The sequence below is a fragment of the Chelonia mydas genome, chromosome 2 (assembly GCF_015237465.2).
Source record: "Chelonia mydas isolate rCheMyd1 chromosome 2, rCheMyd1.pri.v2, whole genome shotgun sequence".
Classification (NCBI taxonomy): domain Eukaryota; kingdom Metazoa; phylum Chordata; order Testudines; family Cheloniidae; genus Chelonia; species Chelonia mydas.
In genome coordinates, this window is record NC_057850.1 from 261,702,851 (window position 1) to 261,723,782 (window position 20,932).

At 59.4% G+C, this 20,932-nt stretch overlaps 2 protein-coding genes across 7 annotated transcripts in view; both read right to left on the reverse strand.

Moving 5' to 3' along the window:
- The window catches only part of FASTK (Fas activated serine/threonine kinase), a 32,660-nt gene extending 27,034 nt beyond the window's left edge, over positions 1 to 5,626 (reverse strand). Inside the window, exons 1-2 of one of the 2 annotated variants that reach the window (XM_037891508.2) lie at positions 5,536 to 5,626; positions 1,566 to 2,178 (exon numbers count right to left, since the gene is read on the reverse strand). In XM_037891508.2, the coding sequence (XP_037747436.1) occupies positions 1,566 to 2,133 (568 nt within the window). In that variant the 5' untranslated portion in view covers positions 2,134 to 2,178; positions 5,536 to 5,626. The remainder of the gene's footprint in view (positions 1 to 1,565; positions 2,179 to 5,535) is intronic. The other variant, XM_037891507.2, reaches the window with a different exon arrangement.
- A 2,244-nt stretch (positions 5,627 to 7,870) lies between these two features.
- On the reverse strand, positions 7,871 to 17,047 carry TMUB1 (transmembrane and ubiquitin like domain containing 1). Of its 5 annotated transcripts, none has more exons than XM_043541877.1 (4): positions 16,885 to 16,949; positions 14,667 to 14,830; positions 10,921 to 11,434; positions 7,871 to 9,292 (listed from the first exon to the last, which is right to left on the reverse strand). In XM_043541877.1, the coding sequence occupies exons 3-4, from the start codon at positions 11,394 to 11,396 to the stop codon at positions 8,938 to 8,940; spliced, it is 831 nt and encodes a 276-aa protein (XP_043397812.1). In that variant the 5' UTR covers positions 11,397 to 11,434; positions 14,667 to 14,830; positions 16,885 to 16,949; the 3' UTR covers positions 7,871 to 8,937. The 5 variants fall into 5 exon arrangements, with proteins under 5 accessions (XP_043397812.1, XP_043397813.1, XP_043397814.1 ...); XM_043541878.1 differs by having other exon boundaries at positions 14,798 to 14,830; positions 16,885 to 16,940; XM_043541879.1 differs by having other exon boundaries at positions 14,511 to 14,830; positions 16,885 to 16,909.
- Between the last annotated feature and the right edge of the window lie 3,885 nt (positions 17,048 to 20,932).

Below are 20,932 nucleotides of genomic sequence, written 5' to 3' on the forward strand. Positions count from 1 at the left end.
GTTTGATGGCATTCTGTCCGGCAAGATACCACTTATCAATAGTCGTGGGTGTGAAATCCCTACTTTTTATTGTTTTGTCTTTACGGTCCCCACCTCTCTATTGTTTATCTGTCTGGTTTTTTGATTGTTTCTGTTACATCACTAATTTTGCTAGGTGTAAATCAATTAAGGTGGTGGGTTATGATTGGTTAAAGAATTGTTTTACAATATGTTAGGACTGGTTAGAGAATTGTTTAGTAATAATTTAGTAAAATAATAGGTGAAGGTACAGCTAAGCAGGACTCAAGTTGCACTATATAAACTGCATCCGATGAAGTGAGCTGTAGCTCACGAAAGCTCATGCTCAAATAAACTGGTTAGTCTCTAAGGTGCCACAAGTACTCCTTTTCTTTTTACGAATACAGACTAACACGGCTGTTACTCTGAACACTATATAAACTGGGGTCCAAAGGGAAGTTCTTTGGAACCAACTCCAGGACCCAGCCCCAAGATCAGAGCTGCCAGACCTCAACACCCTGCCAACCACACCGTGCAGAAGCTGGAGTCCCCCAGATGACCTGATCCTGACTGGCCATCAAGAAAAGTTCATCTGCCTTATTGGGAGTGGTGAACATTGCATGCTTAGCATGTGCCTTCCGTTTTGGTGATTGTTAATAAATAGAAGTTCAGTAGGATATTACTATGTAAGGCTCTTTTTCTGGTAAAAGACCCTGCAAACCTGCAGAGCGTAAGGTTATGCCTTGAGCCCTAAGAAAGGTGTACAGGTGGGTGCCTAATTAAGAGGGTTATGCCTTGAATTCTAGGAACTGGGTAAAGGTGGGTGCCCTTAGAGTGTGCAAGTAACAGAGAATTTTGTGCGGGTAACAACATCAGCTATGGAAGGATTCTTATGCCTTCCTCTGAAGCATCTGGCACTAGCCAGAGGGGCTGATCCAGGCAGGCCATTAATAGATTCCTCTCCTGCCCATACACCAAAGTGCGGCCGAAGCCTGGGATGCTGCCCCTGAAGGAAGGTCGATCTCTCTGTAGAGCTCACAGAGCCTGCACCCCAGTTCCCAGCCCCTCTCTCTGCAGCGGCTGCCACCCCACTCCCAGCTGGGGCTGACTCTCTCAGCCTCCTCATCACACAGGCACTCTGGGCACTGCAAACAGCTGCGGCCTACTCAGATTCACATTTGTTTCTTCTTGTCCTCCCTGGCCCATGCCCCAAGCGTGTGTCCCAAATGCAGCTTCTGCCTCCGCAATGGCACAATGCCTCCTGCCCCTGACACAAAATCACACAGGTATGATTCCGGTCCAAACCTCGTGTGTACACACAGAAAGGCAACGTCCCCACACACATAGCCAGGCGCCACTCCTTGTCCACCTTACAGATAACCCTCCCTGCTCCAGAGCTGCCCACCTCCAGGAAGGTAACCCCTTTACCCACAGACTGGGTGTCTACACACGCACGATAACCCCTCCTGCTCTCCCAACCCTATGCACAGCACCCCACTGCAGTCCCACTACCACTCACACACCCCATGGCACATAACCTCTTACCCTCCCGTTCTTGGGGCACTCACCCAGGGCCGCGGCAGCGTACAGACAATTGACAATGCTGAAGTTATCGAACTTGGAGCACCCACTGATGATGGCCTGGCAGAGCGCCTGGAACTCTGGCTGCTCCAGCACCTGGCTGGGTCCACGGTGCTCTCCATTCACCATGGCCTGGCCCTGCGGCTGCTGCAGCAGCTGGCCCAGCTTGTGCAGGGCAATGGGGTAGTGGCTGGCAGACACCTTGCTGGGGTTCTGGGTGACCCAACGCAGCACTTCCCCCACACTCCGCGACCGCTCTATCAGCCGCTTCATGGTGAAGAAAGTGTCGTAGCTCATCTTCTCGTGGATGAAGCTCCAGCTCTTCCTCTTGCCATGGCCTCGAGTCCTGCCAGCATCGGGGGGCACGCTGTGGAGCAGCCCATGGCTGTAGGGATCCAGGGGCAGCAGCACAGCCCGCTGCTTGGCCTTCCCCGCACAGTAGCAGCTCGGGTACATCCTGGACCCCCTCGTGTCACTAGCAGCCAGCCCCTGCAGGACACAGGGCCGTGTGCTCTCTTGGCTCAGGGCGCGGAGCCATGGCAGCAGGCGCAGCATGGTGCGGGGAGGGCAACTCGAGGGGCTTCTGAAAACAAGGAGACCCTGAAGGAAAGTCAGAGAAAGAGCATGAGGAAGGCAGAGCCAGGGCCCCAGTCTCCCTAGGGGCCTCAGCCCGGGACAAAGGAAACACCAGCTAACGCAGCAAGGAGACACCTGCACTCTCCTCAAAAGTCCCACCAGATGCTCCGCGCCCTACGCACCCCCTGCTGGGACAGGGTGCCCGGGGGGCTCTACCCACAGCGAGCCCCCCGGCCCCGCTCCCTACACACCCACCGCCAAGACAGGGTGCCCGGCCTCTCTCCCCACCGCCAGCCCCCCGGCCCCGCTCCCTACACACCCACTGCCAGGACAGGGTGCCCAGGGGCTCTCCCCACCACCAGCCCCCCAGCCCCGCTCCCTACACACCCCCCCACCGGGACTGGGTGCCCGGCCTCGCTCCCCACCGCCAGCCCCCCAGCCCCGCTCCCTACGCACCCCCCGCCGGAACAGGGTGCCCGCTGGCTCTCCCCACCGCCAGCCCCCTGGCCCCGCTCCCTACGCACCGCCCGCCGGGACTGGATGCCCGGCCTCTCTCCCCACCACCAGCCCCCCGGCCCCGCTCCCTACACACTCACCGCCAGGACAGGGTGCCCAGGGGCTCTCCCCACCACCAGCCCCCCAACCCCGCTCCCTACGCACCCCCGCTGGGACAGGGTGCCCGGCCGCTCTCTCCACCGCCAGCCCCCCCGGCCCCGCTCCCTACGCACCCCCTGCCGGGATAGGGTGCCCGGCCGATCTCCCCACCGCCAGCTCCCCGCCCCGCTTCCTATGCACCCCCCGCCGGGACAGGGTGCCCGGGGGCTCTCCCCACTGCCAGCCCCCCGGCCCCGCTCCCTACACACCCACTGCCAGGACAGGGTGCCCAGGGGCTCTCCCCACCACCAGCCCCCCAGCCCCGCTCCCTACACACCCCCCCACCGGGACTGGGTGCCCGGCCTCGCTCCCCACCGCCAGCCCCCCAGCCCCGCTCCCTACGCACCCCCCGCCGGAACAGGGTGCCCGCTGGCTCTCCCCACCGCCAGCCCCCTGGCCCCGCTCCCTACGCACCCCCCGCCGGGACTGGATGCCCGGCCTCTCTCCCCACCGCCAGCCCCCCGGCCCCGCTCCCTACACACCCACCGCCAGGACAGGGTGCCTGGCCTCTCTCCCCACCACCAGCCCCCCAACCCCGCTCCCTACGCACCCCCCGCTGGGATAGGGTGCCCGGCCGCTCTCTCCACCGCCAGCCCCCCGGCACCGCTCCCTACACACCCACCGCCAGGACAGGGTGCCCGGGGGCTCTCCCCACCACCAGCCCCCCAACCCCGCTCCCTACGCACCCCCCGCTGGGATAGGGTGCCCGGCCGCTCTCTCCACCGCCAGCCCCCCGGCCCCGCTCCCTACGCACCCCCCGCCGGGACAGGGTGCCCGGGGGCTCTCCCCACCACCAGCCCCCCAACCCCGCTCCCTACGCACCCCCCGCCGGGACAGGGTGCCCGCCGGCTCTCCCCACCGCCAGCCCCCCGGCCCCGCTCCCTACGCACCCCCCGCCGGGATAAGGTGCCCGGCCGCTCTCCCCACAGCCAGCCCCCTGGCCCCGCTCCCTACGCACCCCCCGCCGGGACACGGTGCCCGCCAGCTCTCCCCACCGCCAGCCCCCCGGCCCCGCTCCCTACGCACCCCCTGCCGGGATAGGGTGCCTGACCGCTCTCCCCATCGCCAGCCCCCCGACCCGCTCCCTACACACCCCCCGCCGGGACAGGGTGCCCGCCGGCTCTCCCCACCGCCAGCCCCCCGGCCCCACTCCCTACGCACCCCCCACCGTGACAGGGTACCCGCCGGCTCTCCCCACAGCCAGCCCCCCGGCCCCGCTCCCTACGCACCCCCCGCCGGGACAGGGTGCCTGGCCACTCTCCCCACCGCCAGCCCCCCGGCCCCGCTCCCTACGCACCCCCCGCCGGTATAGGGTGCCCGGCCGCTCTCCCCACCGCCAGCTCCCCGCCCCGCTTCCTACGCACCCCCCGCCGGGACAGGGTGCCCGGGGGCTCTCCCCACCACCAGCCCCCCAGCCCCGCTCCCTACGCACCCCCCGCCGGGACAGGGTGCCCGGCCGCTCTCCCCACCGCCAGCCCCCCGGCCCCGCTCCCTACGCACCCAATGCCGGGACAGGGTGCCCGGCCGGCTCTCCCCACAGCCAGCCCCCTGGCCCCGCTCCCTACGCACCCCCCGCCGGGACAGGGTGCCCGCCAGCTCTCCCCACCGCCAGCCCCCCGGCCCCGCTCCCTACGCACCCCCTGCCGGGATAGGGTGCCTGACCGCTCTCCCCATCGCCAGCCCCCCGACCCGCTCCCTACACACCCCCCGCCGGTACAGGGTGCCCGCCGGCTCTCCCCACCGCCAGCCCCCCGGCCCCACTCCCTACGCACCCCCCACCGTGACAGGGTACCCGCCAGCTCTCCCCACAGCCAGCCCCCCGGCCCCGCTCCCTACGCACCCCCCGCCGGGACAGGGTACCCGCCGGCTCTCCCCACCGCCAGCCCCCCGGCCCCACTCCCTACGCACCCCCCACCGTGACAGGGTACCCGCCGGCTCTCCCCACAGCCAGCCCCCCGGCCCCGCTCCCTACGCACCCCCCGCCGGGACAGGGTGCCCGCCGGCTCTCCCCACCGCCAGCCCCCCGGCCCCGCTCCCTACGCACCCCCCGCCGGGACAGGGTACCCGCCGGCTCTCCCCACAGCCAGCCCCCCGGCCCCGCTCCCTACGCACCCCCCGCCGGGACAGGGTGCCCGCCGGCTCTCCCCACAGCCAGCCCCCCGGCCCCGCTCCCTACGCACCCCCCGCCGGGACAGGGTGCCTGGCCACTCTCCCCACTGCCAGCCCCCCGGCCCCGCTCCCGACATGCCCCACAACTGGCAACTCCCAGACCCCTCCCCACAGCTCTGCCCCACCCCAACACTGAGGAGCACCACCCCCCAGCTCTGCCCCCCCACAAACCGGCCCCTCCCCCCAGCTCCGCCCCCCCCACAAAACACTCACGGGCCCCTCCCCCAGCTCTCCCCCACCCCAACACTGAGGGGCACCACCCCCCAGCTCTGCCCCCCCACACAAACACTCATGGGCCCCTCCCCCCAGCGCTGCCCCCCCACAAACCGGCCCCTCCCCCCAGCTCCGCCCCCCGCACAAAACACTCACGGGCCCCTCCCCCAGCTCTGCCCCCCCCCACACTCACGGGCTCCTCCCCCCAGCTCTGCCCCACCCCAACACTGAGGGGCGCCACCCCCCAGCTCTGCGCCCCCCCAAACCGGCTCCTCCCCCAGGCTCTGCCCCCCCACACTCACGGGCCCCTCCCCCCAGCTCTGCCCCCCCGCGCGCGGCCCCTACATGGCGCTCCCGGCCACTCCGGAGCCCGTCGCCGCCCCCGGCCCCTCAGCGCCGCCCGGCCCCCGCCTCCGCCATCTTCCCGGCAGCCCCCGCGCCGCGCCAGCCCCGCCCCGGCCGGCTCCGCCCCGGGAGGCTTCTGCATATGCTAATGAGGGGGCGGGGCACCTGGCGGAACTCGCGGCCACAGGCACCGGCGCGCCTCAACGGGGATTGGCCGACGCCTGCGTGACGTCAGCCGCCCCCCCCAGGGGAGACCTGGCTCCTCTGGGAGGGGGGGAGTCACCCCTCCCCCACCCCCCCCGCTCCCCCAGAGATCCCTCCCCCCCACCACGCACCCCCCTCCCTCCCCCCAGACATCCCCCACCCCCCCATGCACCCCCACATCCCCCCTCCCCCCACACATCCCTCACTCCTCCCCACCATGCACCCCTCTCCCTCCCCCAACATCCTCCCCCCCACCCCACCCCCCACCATGCACCCCCCAGTCCCTCCCTCCCCCCACACATCCCTCACTCCTCCCTCCCCCCACCCCCACCATGCACCCCCAGTCCCTCCCTCCCCCCAACATCCTCCCCTCCCCCCAGACATCCCCCACCCCCCATGCACCCCCCACATCCTCCCCTCCCCCAGAGATCCCTCACCCCACCCCCCACCATGCACCTCCCCTCATTCCCCCCAGAGATCCCTCACCCCACCCCCCACCATGCACCCCCCTCCCTCCCCCCAGAGATCCCTCACCCCACCCCCCACCATGCACCCCCCTCCCTCCCCCCAGAGATCCCCCCCACTCCTCCCTCCCCCCACCATGCAGCCCCCACTCCCTCCCCCCACCATGCACCCCCCACTCCTCCCTCCCCCCAGAGATCCCTCACTCCTCCCCCACCATGCACCCACCCGCACCATGGACCCCCACTCCTCCCTCCCCCCCACATCCTCCCCCCACCCCCCACCATGCACCCCCCCTTCCTCCTCCCAGAGATCCCTCACTCCTCCCCCACCATGCACCCCCACATCCTCCCCTCCCCCCAGAGATCCCTCTCCCCACCATGCACCCCCTCCCTCCCCCCAGAGATCCCCCCACATCTCCCACCCCACCCCCACCATGCACCCCCCAGTCCCTCCCTCCCCCCAGAGATCCTTCCCCCACCCCCACCATGCACCCCCCTCCCTCCCACATCCTCCCCTCCCCCCAGAGATCCCTCACTGCTCCCCCACCATGCACCCCCAGTCCCTCCCTCCCCCCAGAGATCCTTCCCCCACCCCCAACCATGCACCCCCACTCCCTCCGTCCCCACCCCCGAGAGAGCCCTCACCCCACCCCCCACCATGCACCTCCACTCCCTCCCCGCCCCCGAAAGATCCCTCAACCCCCCCCACCATGCACCCCCTCACTCCCTCCCCCGAGAGATCCCCCACTCCATCCCCTCAGAGATCCCTCACCCCACCCCCTACCACGCACCCTCACTCCCTCCCCCCAGAGATCCCCCACCCCCACCATGCACCCCTCCCCCACTCCCTCCCTCCCCCACATCCTCCCCTCCCCCAAGAGATCCCCCACTCCCTCCCTCCCCCACATCCTCCCCCCAGAGATCCTTCACCCCACCCCCACCATGCACCCCTCCCTCACTCCCATCCTCCCCTCCCGCCGAGATCTGTCACCCCTCCCTCACAACCTGTCCATCCCCCACTCCCTCCCTCTCACCATCCCCTCCCTCAAGAGATCAGTCATCCCACCTCCACCATGCACCCCTCCCCCACAACCTGACCCTCCCACCAAGAGATATCACCCCACCCCCCATCCCCCTCCCCCACAGCCTGCCCTTCCCCCACTTTGCTCCCTCACTTCTTCCCCACACCCTCCCGCAAAACCCACCCCCACACTTCCTTGGAGAGATCCAGCTCCTCTGGGACCCCCATCACCTGGCTCCCCTCCCCTTCCCCCACAACACATCCTACCCCCAGCTGGAGAGACCAGGGATCCAGCTCCTCTGGGGTGGCTTCAGCTGGCCCCCACTCCTCTCCCTGCACAGACACTTCACACCCTCACTGGAGGGAGCAAGGAGCCATCACCCTGTCCTCCTGCACCTCCACACACTGCATCCCTCCCCCGTGCCCCCTCCTCCTCCACCGCCCCCTCCCTGGAGAGACTGGGCAGGCAGTTCCTCTGGTCCAGCAATCACTCTGCCCCCCTGCCCCGGAGAGAGCAGGGAGCCGGCTATTCTGGTCCAGCAATTACCATGCCTTTCCCCTGTGCCCCCCATACACATCTCCCCTGCCCCACTCTCCACTCACTCACTCCCCACACCCTCCCCCAACACACACCAGCCAGAGGAGATTTTAGTCATTCATGGGTTTTAATTTTAAAAGAAGCATTAATGAGAAACATGCTCCACTGAACCAGGCCCCATCACCCCCCAGGAACCCTAGGGGGCAGGACAGGCAGTGCCCTGCCAGCTGGGCCCCCTCCCCAAAGGGCCAGACCATGCAGTCAGCCCCTGCATGAGCTGCAGTGTCCCCCCACCTCCACTCAGGCATCAGCTGTGGGCCCAGCCAGAGGGCCCAGGGGGTGAAGAGCTCTGCCTTCAGGGCTCTCCCCTTCTTGGAGGCACTGCTCCCCCGTGCAGCCATGGGCTAATTGATCACCAAGGTGCAAGGACAGCAGGAGGTCCAGGACTCCACACAGCAAGGAAAGTGTGAGAACGAGAGAGAGTGCGTGTGTGTATGTGTGTGTGAGAGAGAGAGAGAGCGGGCGCACACTGGAGTGTGCAGGGGAAAGAAGGGCACGCAACAGCACCTGGACTGTATGCCAGTGTGTGGGTGAACAAGCATTGAGCACGAGGGCCCAGTCTGTGCACAAGCACGTGCAAAGAGCAGATGGGGGGGCAAGTGGAGTCTGGGCAGATTCCCTATTTGCACAGCACAACTCCTCAGCGGCAGGTGCTGGCAGAGGAACCGGTTCAGGAGGAGACCCTAGCCTGTCCTGCAGAGCTGCTTGATCCTTATAACCAAGAAGTCCCCTCTCCTTCCTCAGAGGCAGGAAGAAACTGCCCCCTTGTAACAATTAAGGATCTGACTCCCACCCTGACAAAAACCACCCCTGAGTGCCATTGTGGGAGGGGGTAACCTCACTGGACTGCAGCATCCCTCCTCTCAGCCACCAGGTGGAGTGGGGGGTATGGGACTCGGAAATAGGGGCCACAGTCACTGCCCCTGCCCTCCTGCTGGGCATCAGGACTCATGCTACAACAGCAGACTTGGGTCCCTGTGGACTTGGGGGGGTCTCTGTCATCAGCCCCACCAAAACGGCTGAGCAGTACAGCCCAGTGGCCCGGGCCGGCGGGCTCTGCCCAGAATGGCATGGGTTCTCCCGGCTGGCGGGGTTCGGAGGCTCCGTGGGCAGCGTTATCTGCGGTACAGAGCGAAGGCCATGAAGCTGAAGAGCAGGGTGAGGCCAGCCAGGCAGGAGGTGGCGGTGGCGGTGAAGACATGCCGGTATTGCAGCTGGAAGTACCACAGCACAGCCAGCATAAGCACAAACAGCGGCAGCATCAGGCTGCCCACGTTGAGGGCTGTGTGCACAGGGTCAGCAGTGGCCCGGAGGCCAGCGGCCATGGGGGCTGGGCCATGCTGGGAGACATGGCAGTGCAGAACGCTGTTGTGGGTGAGGTGCAACGCAGCCAGGCTCTGAGCATCGTCCCGCAGCAGCTGGCCCTGGTAGATCAGACGCACCTGGTGCTCCTGGCCTGGGAAATGGGCCCTGAGGTGAAAAACACAGGGAGGGAAATGTCACAGTCACAGACAGAGTCCACCATCCCTACCCTAAGAACATCAAAACAGCTACACTGGCTCAGCCCAATGGTCCAGCTAACCCACGGTCCTGTCTGCTAACAGGGGCCGGTGGCAGGTGCTTCAAAGGGAATGAATGCAATAGGGTGATTTATCAAGTGATCCATTCCATCATCCTCTCGCAGCTTCTGGCAATCAGAGGGTTAGGGACACCTGGAGCATGGGGTTGCGTCCCTGACCATCTTGGCTAATAGCCATCGATGGATCAGGAACTGATCTAATTCTTTTTTGGACCTAGTTATAGTTTTGGCCTTCACAACATCCTCTGGCAAGGAGTTCCACAGGTTGACTGTGTGCTGTGTGAAGAAATACTTCCTTTTGTTTGTTTTAAACCAGCTGCCTATTAATTTCATTGGGTGACCCCTCGTTCTTGTGTTATGAGGAGGAGTAAATAACACTTCCTTATTCACTTTCTCCACACCCGTCATGATTTTATAGACCTCAATCCTATCGCCCCTCAGTCGTCTCTTTTCCAAGATGAACAGTCCCAGTCTCTAATCTTCTCCTCAAATGGAAGCCGTTCCACAACCCTAATCATGTCTGTTGCTCTTCTCTGTACTTTTTCCAATTCTAATAAATCTTTTTGAGATGGGGTGACCACATCTGCACGCAGTATTCAGGGTGTGGGCATACGATGGATTTATATAGAGGCAACATGATATTTTCTGTCCTATTATCTATCCCTGTCCTAATGATTCCCAGCATTCTGTTCGCTTTTTTGACTGTCGCTGCACATTGAGTGGATGTTTTCAGAGAACTATCCACACTGACTCCAAGATCTCTTTCTTGAGTGGTAACAGCTAATTTAGACCCCATCATTTTATACGTAGAGCTGGGATTATGTTTTCCAATGTGCATTACTTTGCATTTATCAACAGTGAATTTTGTCTGTCATTTAGTTCCCAGTCACCCAGTTTGGTGAGATCCCTTTGTAACTCTTCACAGTCTGCTTTGTATACAACCTCCTCCATAAGGCTCCATACCCCCATTTCGGGGGGGCTTGGCTGTGCCCAACTCCCCATGCATCTCCATTCCGGGAGCCTGAATGCAAGCCCCCCGCCACCGATCCATATCCATCCCCATCCCCAGGCACCTGGCTGCACAGCCTTCCCCCACATATTCCCTTCCATGGTCTGTCATTTTGCTGCGTGCTCTCTTTGTCCTAGCAGTGTCCCATCATGGTCTCCCCAGGCCAGTCTGTGCTCTTGTGCCAGGGTGTGTCCCACACAGCACCCATCACCCTGGTCTGTGGATCTGTGACCAATGGCACCAACGGTGCTGCCTAAGCTACACGTATGAGCTGACGCACACAAGCCTATCCCCCTGGGGAGGGATGGCAGCAGAAAGCAGTCCAGGCTCCAAGCCGCGTCCAGCACGTTCAGTGCAGGAGAAAGGAGGGCAAACTGAGGTTCAAGGGATGCCAGAGCCCCCAGATGGGGAGGGCAGAGGCAAGGAGGAGAGGGGGAGCCTGCCTGGCTGTGAGGCTGTGCTCCAGAGCTCCATCTCCTCCCCACAGCTTGCTGCTGCGTGGCTTCTCACCTCTTCAGAGAGCCGACGGTGTCCTCTGGGCACACAGTGGCCAGGCGCTCCGTGTCGTTCAGGAACTTCAGCCTTAACACTATGGTGCGGTCCGTGGGGCTACTGTCTGTAGCCTCGGGGCTGGCACCTATGTCTCCAGGGGGCTGCAGGGGGTACTGTGGAGATCCAGGGCTGGCCCGGTGCCTCAGCCCTGGAGCAATACCGTCAGGCCCATCTGGCATGGCACCTGCTGAAGACTCCGCTTCTTCCTTGGGCTCCCCTGCCGCTGGGGTTTGCATGCTTGTTTCCCTCGGCCCATCCTCCAGCAGGCTCTCTGTCCCAAGCTGCCCAGCTGCCAGAGGGGGGGAAGCAGCAAAGACCTGGTCTCCCCGCTCTGAGGTGTGCGTAGAGACCCATGCAAGCGCCAGCACCAGCAGGATGAGCAGCAGGGCAAAGAGGATGGTGACTTCGTCCCCCACGCCCTCAATCAGAGCCATGGCAGCTGGGCAGTGCTGGGCACAGCAGGATTACCAAACTGCAGAGGGACAAAACAGCAGCAATGAGCCCTGGGAGCCAGTATCCTAGGCACACACCCTCCCAGACAGTGCTCAGGAGCACGGCAGGCCCTCAGCTTCCCACCCAACAGGGACTCTCTCCGGGTTGGGCCCGGCCCACAGGGCACAACATTAATGCCCCAGGGAGGTAGGTCCTGGAGACACCCCCATGCACCTGGGCAGTAAGTGCAGGGTTCAGCCGAGTTAGAGGGATGCTGAGCCCAACAGGCCTAGATCTCTGAGCCTATTTGTTCGCATCACCCTCCCCGTTCGACTCCCTTCCCACTGTCCCCACTCAGGTAGCGCAGTCTAGCTAAGGCTGCCTAATGCTTCCCACTAGCTGCCCCTTTTCAGTTGCTCCTAACTTTGCAAACTTCAACTGTTTTTATTTGGGGAGGGGGGGAAGGAGAGACAGGCTGTGTGTGCGGTGGGAGAAGAGACAGACAGGTACATGCTAGGAGACAGGGACAGGCAGGGGCAGAAGGGTCTATAACCACTAGACATGCTCCTCTCCACAGCCCAGAATGGAATTCTGGATTCGTGACCATCAGCATTCCTCTGACGCAAGCCAACAGATGTGCAATCCACTGACAAAGCACGTGTCCCGTCCCACCCCACCTAGTAGCAGACACACACAGACAGTTCCTCCGCTAGCCTGAGTGGTGGAGTCAGAGATGTTAAGACCAGAAGGGAAGTAGTATGATCATGTAGTCTGACCTCCACGGGGAGAGGACTGTGCTGGGATCTAAAGGTGTCAGGGGCCAATATGATTCCACACAATGGAATTTGTTTTTTCACTTTGCTTTTAAAAAAAAGGTCAGGTGGTTACATTAACAAAAATCTACACTAGAAGAATGCTGAGATTGCAAAGCTGAGCACTCAAAAGATAGGAAATGCCAGAGTTAAGGTTACAAGGGCATCCTTAAATTGACTCCATGTGCATGTATTTACAATACAATCTTTAATTACTTGATCACATACTACATTACCCACGGGACCCCTGACCCTCAATCAGTGTACAGGATGGATGGGGCTGTGGGAATGAATCATGTCTGCGTAGTGAAGGATGCTGTTGTCTTTAGGGCGCATTTCTTGCCGAAGCAGGAAGTGTGTATCCATCCCTCCCCCTCTTTACACAATTATTTGTAAATACCCTTCACCGATGGGCACATGCCAACAAGGGCATTCCACCCCACCAGGAAAGTGTGCAGTGAATGAGGCAGGGGAAAACAGGAAGAGAAAGAATGTTCTTGTGGCGAAGGCAATTGAATGCTGTCCTGGAAAACTGGAGTCTGTCCCTGCCTCTGCCATGTAGTTCCTGGGCAATGCTGGGCAAGTCACTTATACCAAACTTTTCAGTGTGTTCTCATTTTCTGGATGTCTGACTTGAGACCTGGGGTCTGATCTGCAGAAGTGCTCATGATGGCAACTGAAGTCAATCAGAGCTGTGCTTTGAACATCTGAAGTGTTATAAAATGCTAAGCTTCTCAGCCTCCAGGCATCTCAAATCAAGCATCCAAAACTAGGGGAAGCTTTTGACAATTTTTGCCTTAATCGCTCGGGCTCAGATCTTCAAAGGTCTAGGCACCTGTCCCAGCCCCAGAGCCTAGTCTATACCCCAGCGTGTAACCAGTCCCCTTAGTGTGCCAGGTCCCAAGGACCCACAGTTCCACTGGGTCAGGTCTGTAGCCGTCAAGGCTCTGAAACTGGCCCTTCAGCCCCAGCGATCCCTCTCTCTCTCTGTGGGTCCCTACAGTGAATCCCCAGCCAGATGCCTGCAGGGCCCCTTCATGGCATCATGCTCCCTGCAGTCAGTATCTGCACTCACAGCAGGCAGCCCTCCCAAAACAAGGTAACACTTTATTGGTCACCTGGCTTCAGATCCTGATAGCAGAGGGGCAAAGGTGAAGGCAGAGTTCAGCCCGGCCAAATCCAGGCCAGGGCTCCCTTGAAACCATCTTGGCTCTCTCCCTTTGTCCTTAGTTCCAGCCAGGTGCCTGTCTCCAAAGGCCAACTTAGCCCAGTCACCTGACCCCTCTCCCCTTTGTTCTCCACCTGGCACCTTTGCTCTGCTTCCCTGCAGAGAGATGGGGAAAAACCTCCCTCCTGGCCACTGGGGATTCCACTGTCTTGTGGATCCTGGGTGGTTTCCAGCCAGTCCTATCAACCCATTCATGCAACCCCCCTCACCTGCCCCGCTCTGCCCCAGAGCAACTTTTTAACCCTTTATGCTCCATGCAAAGCACTGAAGGAAACTAGGAATCTCCGACTGGGCATCCAAAACTAGTGGAAACGTTGAACAATATTTTCCTTACTCTCTCGGACTCAGATCCTCAAAGGTCTAGGCATCTGAACACCCCCTGATTTAACTGAGAGTTAGGTAGCTAAATTCTCTGAGGTTCGGTGCCGTCGTTCCCGATCTATGAACTGGGAATACCACAGTCTAATCTCACAGGTGCGTTGTGAAGAGAAATTCATCTTTTCCCAAAAGTGAAACAACGTGAAATAAAATGAAAACCTCAACTAGCAACAGCCATTCTAGAGCTCCTGTCCTGACTGGGCATTGCGACCTGGTACATAAGGTCACAGCATCACACTCAGGCTTGGCCCAGCCTCCTCCTTGCATGGCAAAGGGGCACCCCTAAAAGGTCCAACTTCGAGTGACTGGTCTTGCAACCTGGCTGCTCCTCCACCAGACCTGAGCGGTGCTGCAAGCCTGTGTGCCAGGTCGCAACACCGAGAGTGAGGAGCCAGGCCCAGCCCCAGCGGACAGGAGCCCTAGAGCTGCTGCTGCTGGTCGAGGGTTGGGTGAGCTGGCTCACAACCAGCTCCCACCACCTAGGGAAGAACCTGTAACCAACCCCCTCCCCCGCTGCCACATCTGGATCAAATGAAACAACAAGGAATTCCCAAAAACTAAAACCAAAAATAAAAAGACTTCCCCTGGGCTCGCTCCACAAGATTAGTTCTGCTTACTGACCATCGAAACCCAGCCCTGAATACAAAGCCTGGGATCACACACCAATTAAGGACAAAGAGCATTAAATAGCTACTCACTCAGGGCTTGTCTACACTACCGCGCAGGGTCGATCTAAGATATGCAACTTCAGCTACATGAATAGCGTAGCTGAAGTCGACATACTTAGATCTACTCACTGCGGTGTCTTCACTGTGGTAAGACGACTGCTGACGCTTCTCGTTCTGGTGGCCTACCGGAGTGGACGGGAGAGTGCTCAGCGGTCGATTTATTGCGTCCTATACTAGATGCCATAAATTGACCCCCGTTGGATTGATCGCTGCCCGCCTGATCCGGTGGGTAGTGTAGACAAGCCCTCAGTGAGCACCTTTCATTCAGACACTGAATGAGGCAAGAGATCCTGTGGAAAAAGCAGTAAGTGATCACGTACTTAAAGAAGGTATTGTCATGCACATGCGAAAGGGAGCAAATTAAGGCTATTTCCTAACTTTTGAGTGCTTTACTTTATAAGCTCTATTTTAAATGTAGCTTTTCTGTCGGTTGTTATTATTATTGGTCTTGATGGCGTATCTAGAGCAGTGGTTCTCAACCAGGGGCACGCAGAGGTCTTCCTGGGGGTACATCAACTCATCTAGAGATTTGCCTAGTTTTACAACAGGCTACATGACAAGCACTAGTGAAGTCAGTACAAACTAAAATTTCACACAGACAATGACTTGTTTATACTGCTCTGTATACTATACACTGAATTGTAAGTACAATATTTATATCCAACTGATTTATTTTATAATTATATGGTAAAAATCAGAAAGTCAGCTATTTGTCAGGAATAGCGTGCTGTGACACTTTGCATTTTTACGTCTGAGTTTGTAAGCAAGTAGCTTTGAAGGGAGGTGAAATTCGGGGGTGCACCAGACAAATTAGCCTCCTTCAAGCGGGACAGCAGTCTGGAAAGGCCAAGAGCCCCTGCTCTAAGGTAAGGACACATGTAACTAAAAGAGAAGCTCTAAAGCCAAAGGAATGAGTTTGGGGGCAGGTCTCTGGCCTGTGTGATGCAGGAGGCCAGACTATCTGATCACAGTGGTCCCTGCTGGCCTTGGACTCTGTGAAGAACAAAAGGCTTGAGCCCTGCCCCAAGCCGCTCACAATCTATACATGCGAGGGACAAGGAGGCAAGTGACCACTGCAAGCCAGCCGCCCAGCCTCCCGGCCGTCAAACGCCTCCAGAGGGAGGAAGCCAGCGAACCCTCCAAGTGACTCCCTGCAGGGCCTGCCGCTCGGTCTGAGGGAGTCTTTGGGGCACAGCCCCTCTGCGCTGCTGGGGAGCACGCCACCGGTGGGAAGCAAATTACAGAGGAGGGTGCATGAGCAGGCCTGCCAGAGAGTGCGGGCAGCGTTCCCGCAAGAGCCGCTGAGTTGGGAGCCAGAACCGCAGCAGGGAGAGCATGTTAGCTGTGGGGAGGTTGAACAGGGGTGGAAGGGGGGCACCAGGCTAGGCGGGGTCAGGGTTAGATGGGGGTGGGGGGAAGGGAGGAGGCGGCGAGGGGGCAGGTCGGGCAGGGGAAGGGGGCAGCAGCGGGGGGGCACCAGGCTCGGCGGGGGCGGGGTTAGAGGGGGGCGGGGAGGCAGCAGCGAGAGGGGGGCACCAGGCTCGGCGGGGGCGGGGTTAGATGGGGGGGGCAGGGGAAGGGGGCAGCAGCGAGGGGGGCACCAGGCTCGGCGGGGGGCGAGGTTAGATAGGGGGGCAGGGGAAGGGGGCAGCAGCCGGGGGGCACCAGGCTCGGCGGGGGGCGGGGTTAGATGGGGGGGCAGGGGAAGGGGGCAGCAGCGGGGGGGGCACCAGGCTCGGCGGGGGGCGAGGTTAGATGGGGGGGAAGGGGGCAGCAGCCGGGGGGCACCAGGCTCGGCGGGGGCGGGGTTAGATGGGGGGGGCAGGGGAAGGGGGCAGCAGCGAGGGGGGGCACCAGGCTCGGCGGGGGGCGAGGTTAGATGGGGGGGCAGCAGCGGGGGGGCACCAGGCTCGGCGGGGGGCGGGGTTAGATGGGGGGGCAGGGGAAGGGGGCAGCAGCGGGGGGGGGCACCAGGCTCGGCGGGGGGCGAGGTTAGATGGGGGGGCAGGGGAAGGGGGCAGCAGCCGGGGGGCACCAGGCTCGGCGGGGGCGGGGTTAGATGGGGGGGCAGGGGAAGGGGGCAGCAGCGAGGGGGGGCACCAGGCTCGGCGGGGGCGGGGTTAGATGGGGGGCAGCAGCGGGGGGGCACCAGGCTCGGCGGGGGGCGGGGTTAGATGGGAGGCAGCAGCGGGGGGGCACCAGGCTCGGCGGGGGCGGGGTTAGATGGGGGGCAGCAGCGGGGGGGCACCAGGCTCGGCGGGGGCGGGGTTAGATGGGGGGGCAATGGGGGGGGGGGGCGCCGAGCCAGACCGGCGGGACCTGTGAGCCCCGAGCAGATACTCACCCGCCTCCTCCATCCTGGACCGCTCGCTTCCGGCGCCAGCGCAGGGCATCCCGGGATGCGTAGTTCCCCCGGCGCAAGGCATTCTGGGATCTGTAGTCCCCGTCCCGAGCGCAGGGCATCCCGGGACCTGTAGTTTCCCCACTGCAAGGCGTTCTGGGACCTGTAGTCCCCGCCCCCGAGCGCAGGGCATTGTGGGGCCTATAATTCTCCCCCTCCAAGCGAAGGGTCTTGTGGGGCCTGTAATCACATTACACCCTCACCCACAGAGCACAGGGCATGGTGGGGCCCGTAGTCAGATTACACACGCACAGGGCATTGTGCGGCCTTCATCACAGAATATCAGGGGTGGAAGGGACCTCAGGAGGTCATCTAGTCCAACCCCCTGCTCAAAGCAGGACCAGCCCCAACTAAATCATCCCAGCCAGGGCTTTGTCAAGCCTGACCTTAAAAACCTCTAAGGAAGGAGATTCCACCACCTCCCTAGGTAACGCATTCCAGTGTTTCACCACCCTCCGAGGGAAAAAGTTTTTCCTAATATCCAATCTAAATCTCCCCCACTGCAACTTGAGACCATTACTCCTTGTTCTGTCATCCGCTACCACTGAGAACAGTCTAGAGCCATCCTCTTTGGAACCCCCTTTCAGGTAGTTGAAAGCAGCTATCAAATCCCCCCTCATTCTTCTCTTCCACAGACTAAACAATCCCAGTTCCCTCAGCCTCTCCTCATAAGTCATGTGTTCCAGTCCCCTAATCATTTTTGTTGCCCTTCGCTGGACTCTCTCCAATTTTTCCACATCCTTCTTGTAGGACACAGTACTCCAGATGAGGCCTCACTAATGTTGAATAGAGGGGAACGATCACGTCCCTCGACCTGCTGGCCCCTACTAATACAGCCCAAAAAGAAAAGGAGTACTAGTGGCACCTTAGAGACTAATCAATTTATTTGAGTAGAAGCTTTCATGAGCTACAGCTCACTTCATCGGATGCATACAGTGGAAAATACAGTGAGGAGATTTATATACATAGAGAACATGAAACAATGGGTGTTACCATACACACTGTAAGGAGAGTGATCACTTAAGGTGAGCTATTACCAGCAGGAGAGCGGGGAGTGGGTGGGGTGGGGTGAGAAAACCTTTTGTAGTGATAATCAAGGTGGGCCATTTCCAGCAGTTAACAGGAATGTCTGAGGAATGGTGGTGGTGGGGGGGAGAATAAACATGAGAAAATAGTTTTACTTTGTGTAATGACACATCCAGCGGCACTGCTATGGGTACCCGCATGGCCGCACAGTATGCCAACATTTTTATGGCTGACTTAGAACAACGCTTCCTCAGCTCTCGTCCCCTAACGCCCCTACTCTACTTGCGCTACATTGATGACATCTTCATCATCTGGACCCATGGAAAAGAAGCCCTTGAGGAATTCCACCATGATTTCAACAATTTCCATCCCACCATCAACCTCAGCCTGGTCCAGTCCACACAAGAGATCCACTTCCTGGACACTACAGTGCTAATAAGCGATGGTCACATAAACACCACCCTATACCGGAAACCTACTGACCGCTATTCCTACCTACATGCCTCCAGCTTTCACCCTGACCACACCACACGATCCATCGTCTACAGCCAAGCTCTACGATACAACCGCATTTGCTCCAACCCCTCAAACAGAGACAAACACCTACAAGATCTCTATCAAGCGTTCTTACAACTACAATACCCACCTGCTGAAGTGAAGAAACAGATTGGCAGAGCCAGAGGAGTACCCAGAAGTCACCTACTACAGGACAGGCCCAACGGAGAAAACAACAGAACCGCCACTAGCCATCACCTTCAACCCCCAACTAAAACCTCTCCAACGCATCATCAAGGATCTACAACCTATCCTGAAGGACGACCCATCACTCTCACAGATCTTGGGAGACAGGCCAGTCCTTGCCTACAGACAGCCCCCCAACCTGAAGCAAATACTCACCAGCAACCACACACCACACAACAGAACCATTAACCCAGGAACCTATCCTTGCAACAAACCCGTTGCCAACTGTGTCCACATATCTATTCAGGGGACACCATCATAGGGCCTAATCACATCAGCCACACTATCAGAGGCTCGTTCACCTGTACATCTACCAATGTGATATATGCCATCATGTGCCAGCAATGCCCCTCTGCCATGTACGTTGGCCAAACTGGACAGTCTCTACATAAAAGAATAAATGGACACAAATCAGACGTCAACAATTATAACATTCATGAACCAGTCGGAGAACACTTCAATCTCTCTGGTCACTCGATTACAGACCTAAAAGTGGCAATTCTTCAACAAAAAAATTTCAAAAACAGACTCCAAGGAGAGACTGCTGAATTGGAATTAATGTGCAAACTGGATACAATTAACTTAGGCTTGAATAGAGACTGGGAGTGGATGGGTCATTACACAAAGTACAACTATTTCCCCATGTTTATTTTCCCTCCCTCCACCCCCCACTGTTCCTCAGACGTTCTTGTCAACTGCTGGAAATGGCCCACCTTGATTATCACTACCAAAGGTCCCCCCCCGCCCCCCGCTCTCCTGCTGGTAATAGCTCACCTTAAGTGATCACTCTCCTTACAGTGTGTATGGTAACACCCATTGTTTCATGTTCTCTGTGTATATAAATCTCCTCACTGTATTTTCCACTGAATGCATCCGATGAAGTGAGCTGTAGCTCACGAAAGCTTATGCTCAAATAAATTGGTTAGTCTCTAAGGTGCCACAAGTACTCCTTTTCTTTCTGCGAATACAGACTAACACGGCTGTTACTCTGAAACCTAATACAGCCCAATATGCCGTTAGCCTTCTTGGCAACAAGGGCACACTGTTGACTCATATCCAGCTTCTCGTCCACTGTAACCCCTAGGTCCTTTTCTGCAGAACTGCTGCTGAGCCATTCGGTCCCTAGTCTGTAGCGGTGCATGGGATTCTTCCGTCTTACGTGCAGGACTCTGCACTTTTCCTTGTTGAACCTCATCAGATTTCTTTTGGCCCAATCCTCTAATTTGTCTAGGGCCCTCTGTATCCTATCCCTACCCTCCACCGTATCTACCTCTCCTCCCAGTTTAGTGTCATCTGCAAACTTGCTGAGGGTGCAATCCACACCATCCTCCAGATCATTTATGAAGATATTGAACAAAACCGGCCTGAGGATCGACCCTTGGGGCACTCCACTCGATACCGGCTGCCAACTAGACATGGAGCCATTGATCACTTACCCGTTGAGCCCGACAATCTAGCCAGCTTTCTCTCCACCTTATCGTCCATTCATCCAATCCATACTGTATCCCCAGTCCTCCCCTCCACACACGCATCGCAGGGCATTGTGGGACCCCTAGTCAATTCACTTCACTTCTGTTCCATTCACCTCAGTGTTACCACATTGGGTTCTGTTAGGTAAGGAACGTTGCTACTGTTTAATTGTTCAATTCACTGTTTTAATAATGTATTTATGAAGTAATGTTATGTGAATCACTGGTTTTAATGAAATCCAACATGGAGTATATGAACGGTGACCCTTGGACTCCACCTTTGTCAGCTGACTTGTTTACAGTTAAGACACTGGATTCCCCTGGCTCACACCAGACAGAACCCGCTTTTCCCGCCAGAGCCAGCCCCCAACATTACACCCCCTCAGAAATCTCCCCGCCAGACACACTCTAGGGGATCTTGCTCGGCGGCTGTGTGGGGCTGTCCGTTCCAGCGGCAGCACGTGTATGGTCTTCCCACCGCCCCAGAGCCAGTGAGAAGAACCCCGCCCATCCCGTAGCGAGACTGAGGAAGAAGAGGCCGACCCTCGCCATCCCCATCCCAGCAACTCCACCTTACCTGTGAAGGGTCCCACTGCTCCCCTGGTGGTCAGCATCCGCCTGCGACGGAGTCCATCCGTCGTTGGGACTCCCCAGTGGTCCTCCTCAAAGGCTCCCAATCAGCCGGAGAGTAGAAGGTCCTGGGCCTCGCATCCGTATAGTGTGTCCACGGCACCTAGAAAGAGTAGGGAGAGGTT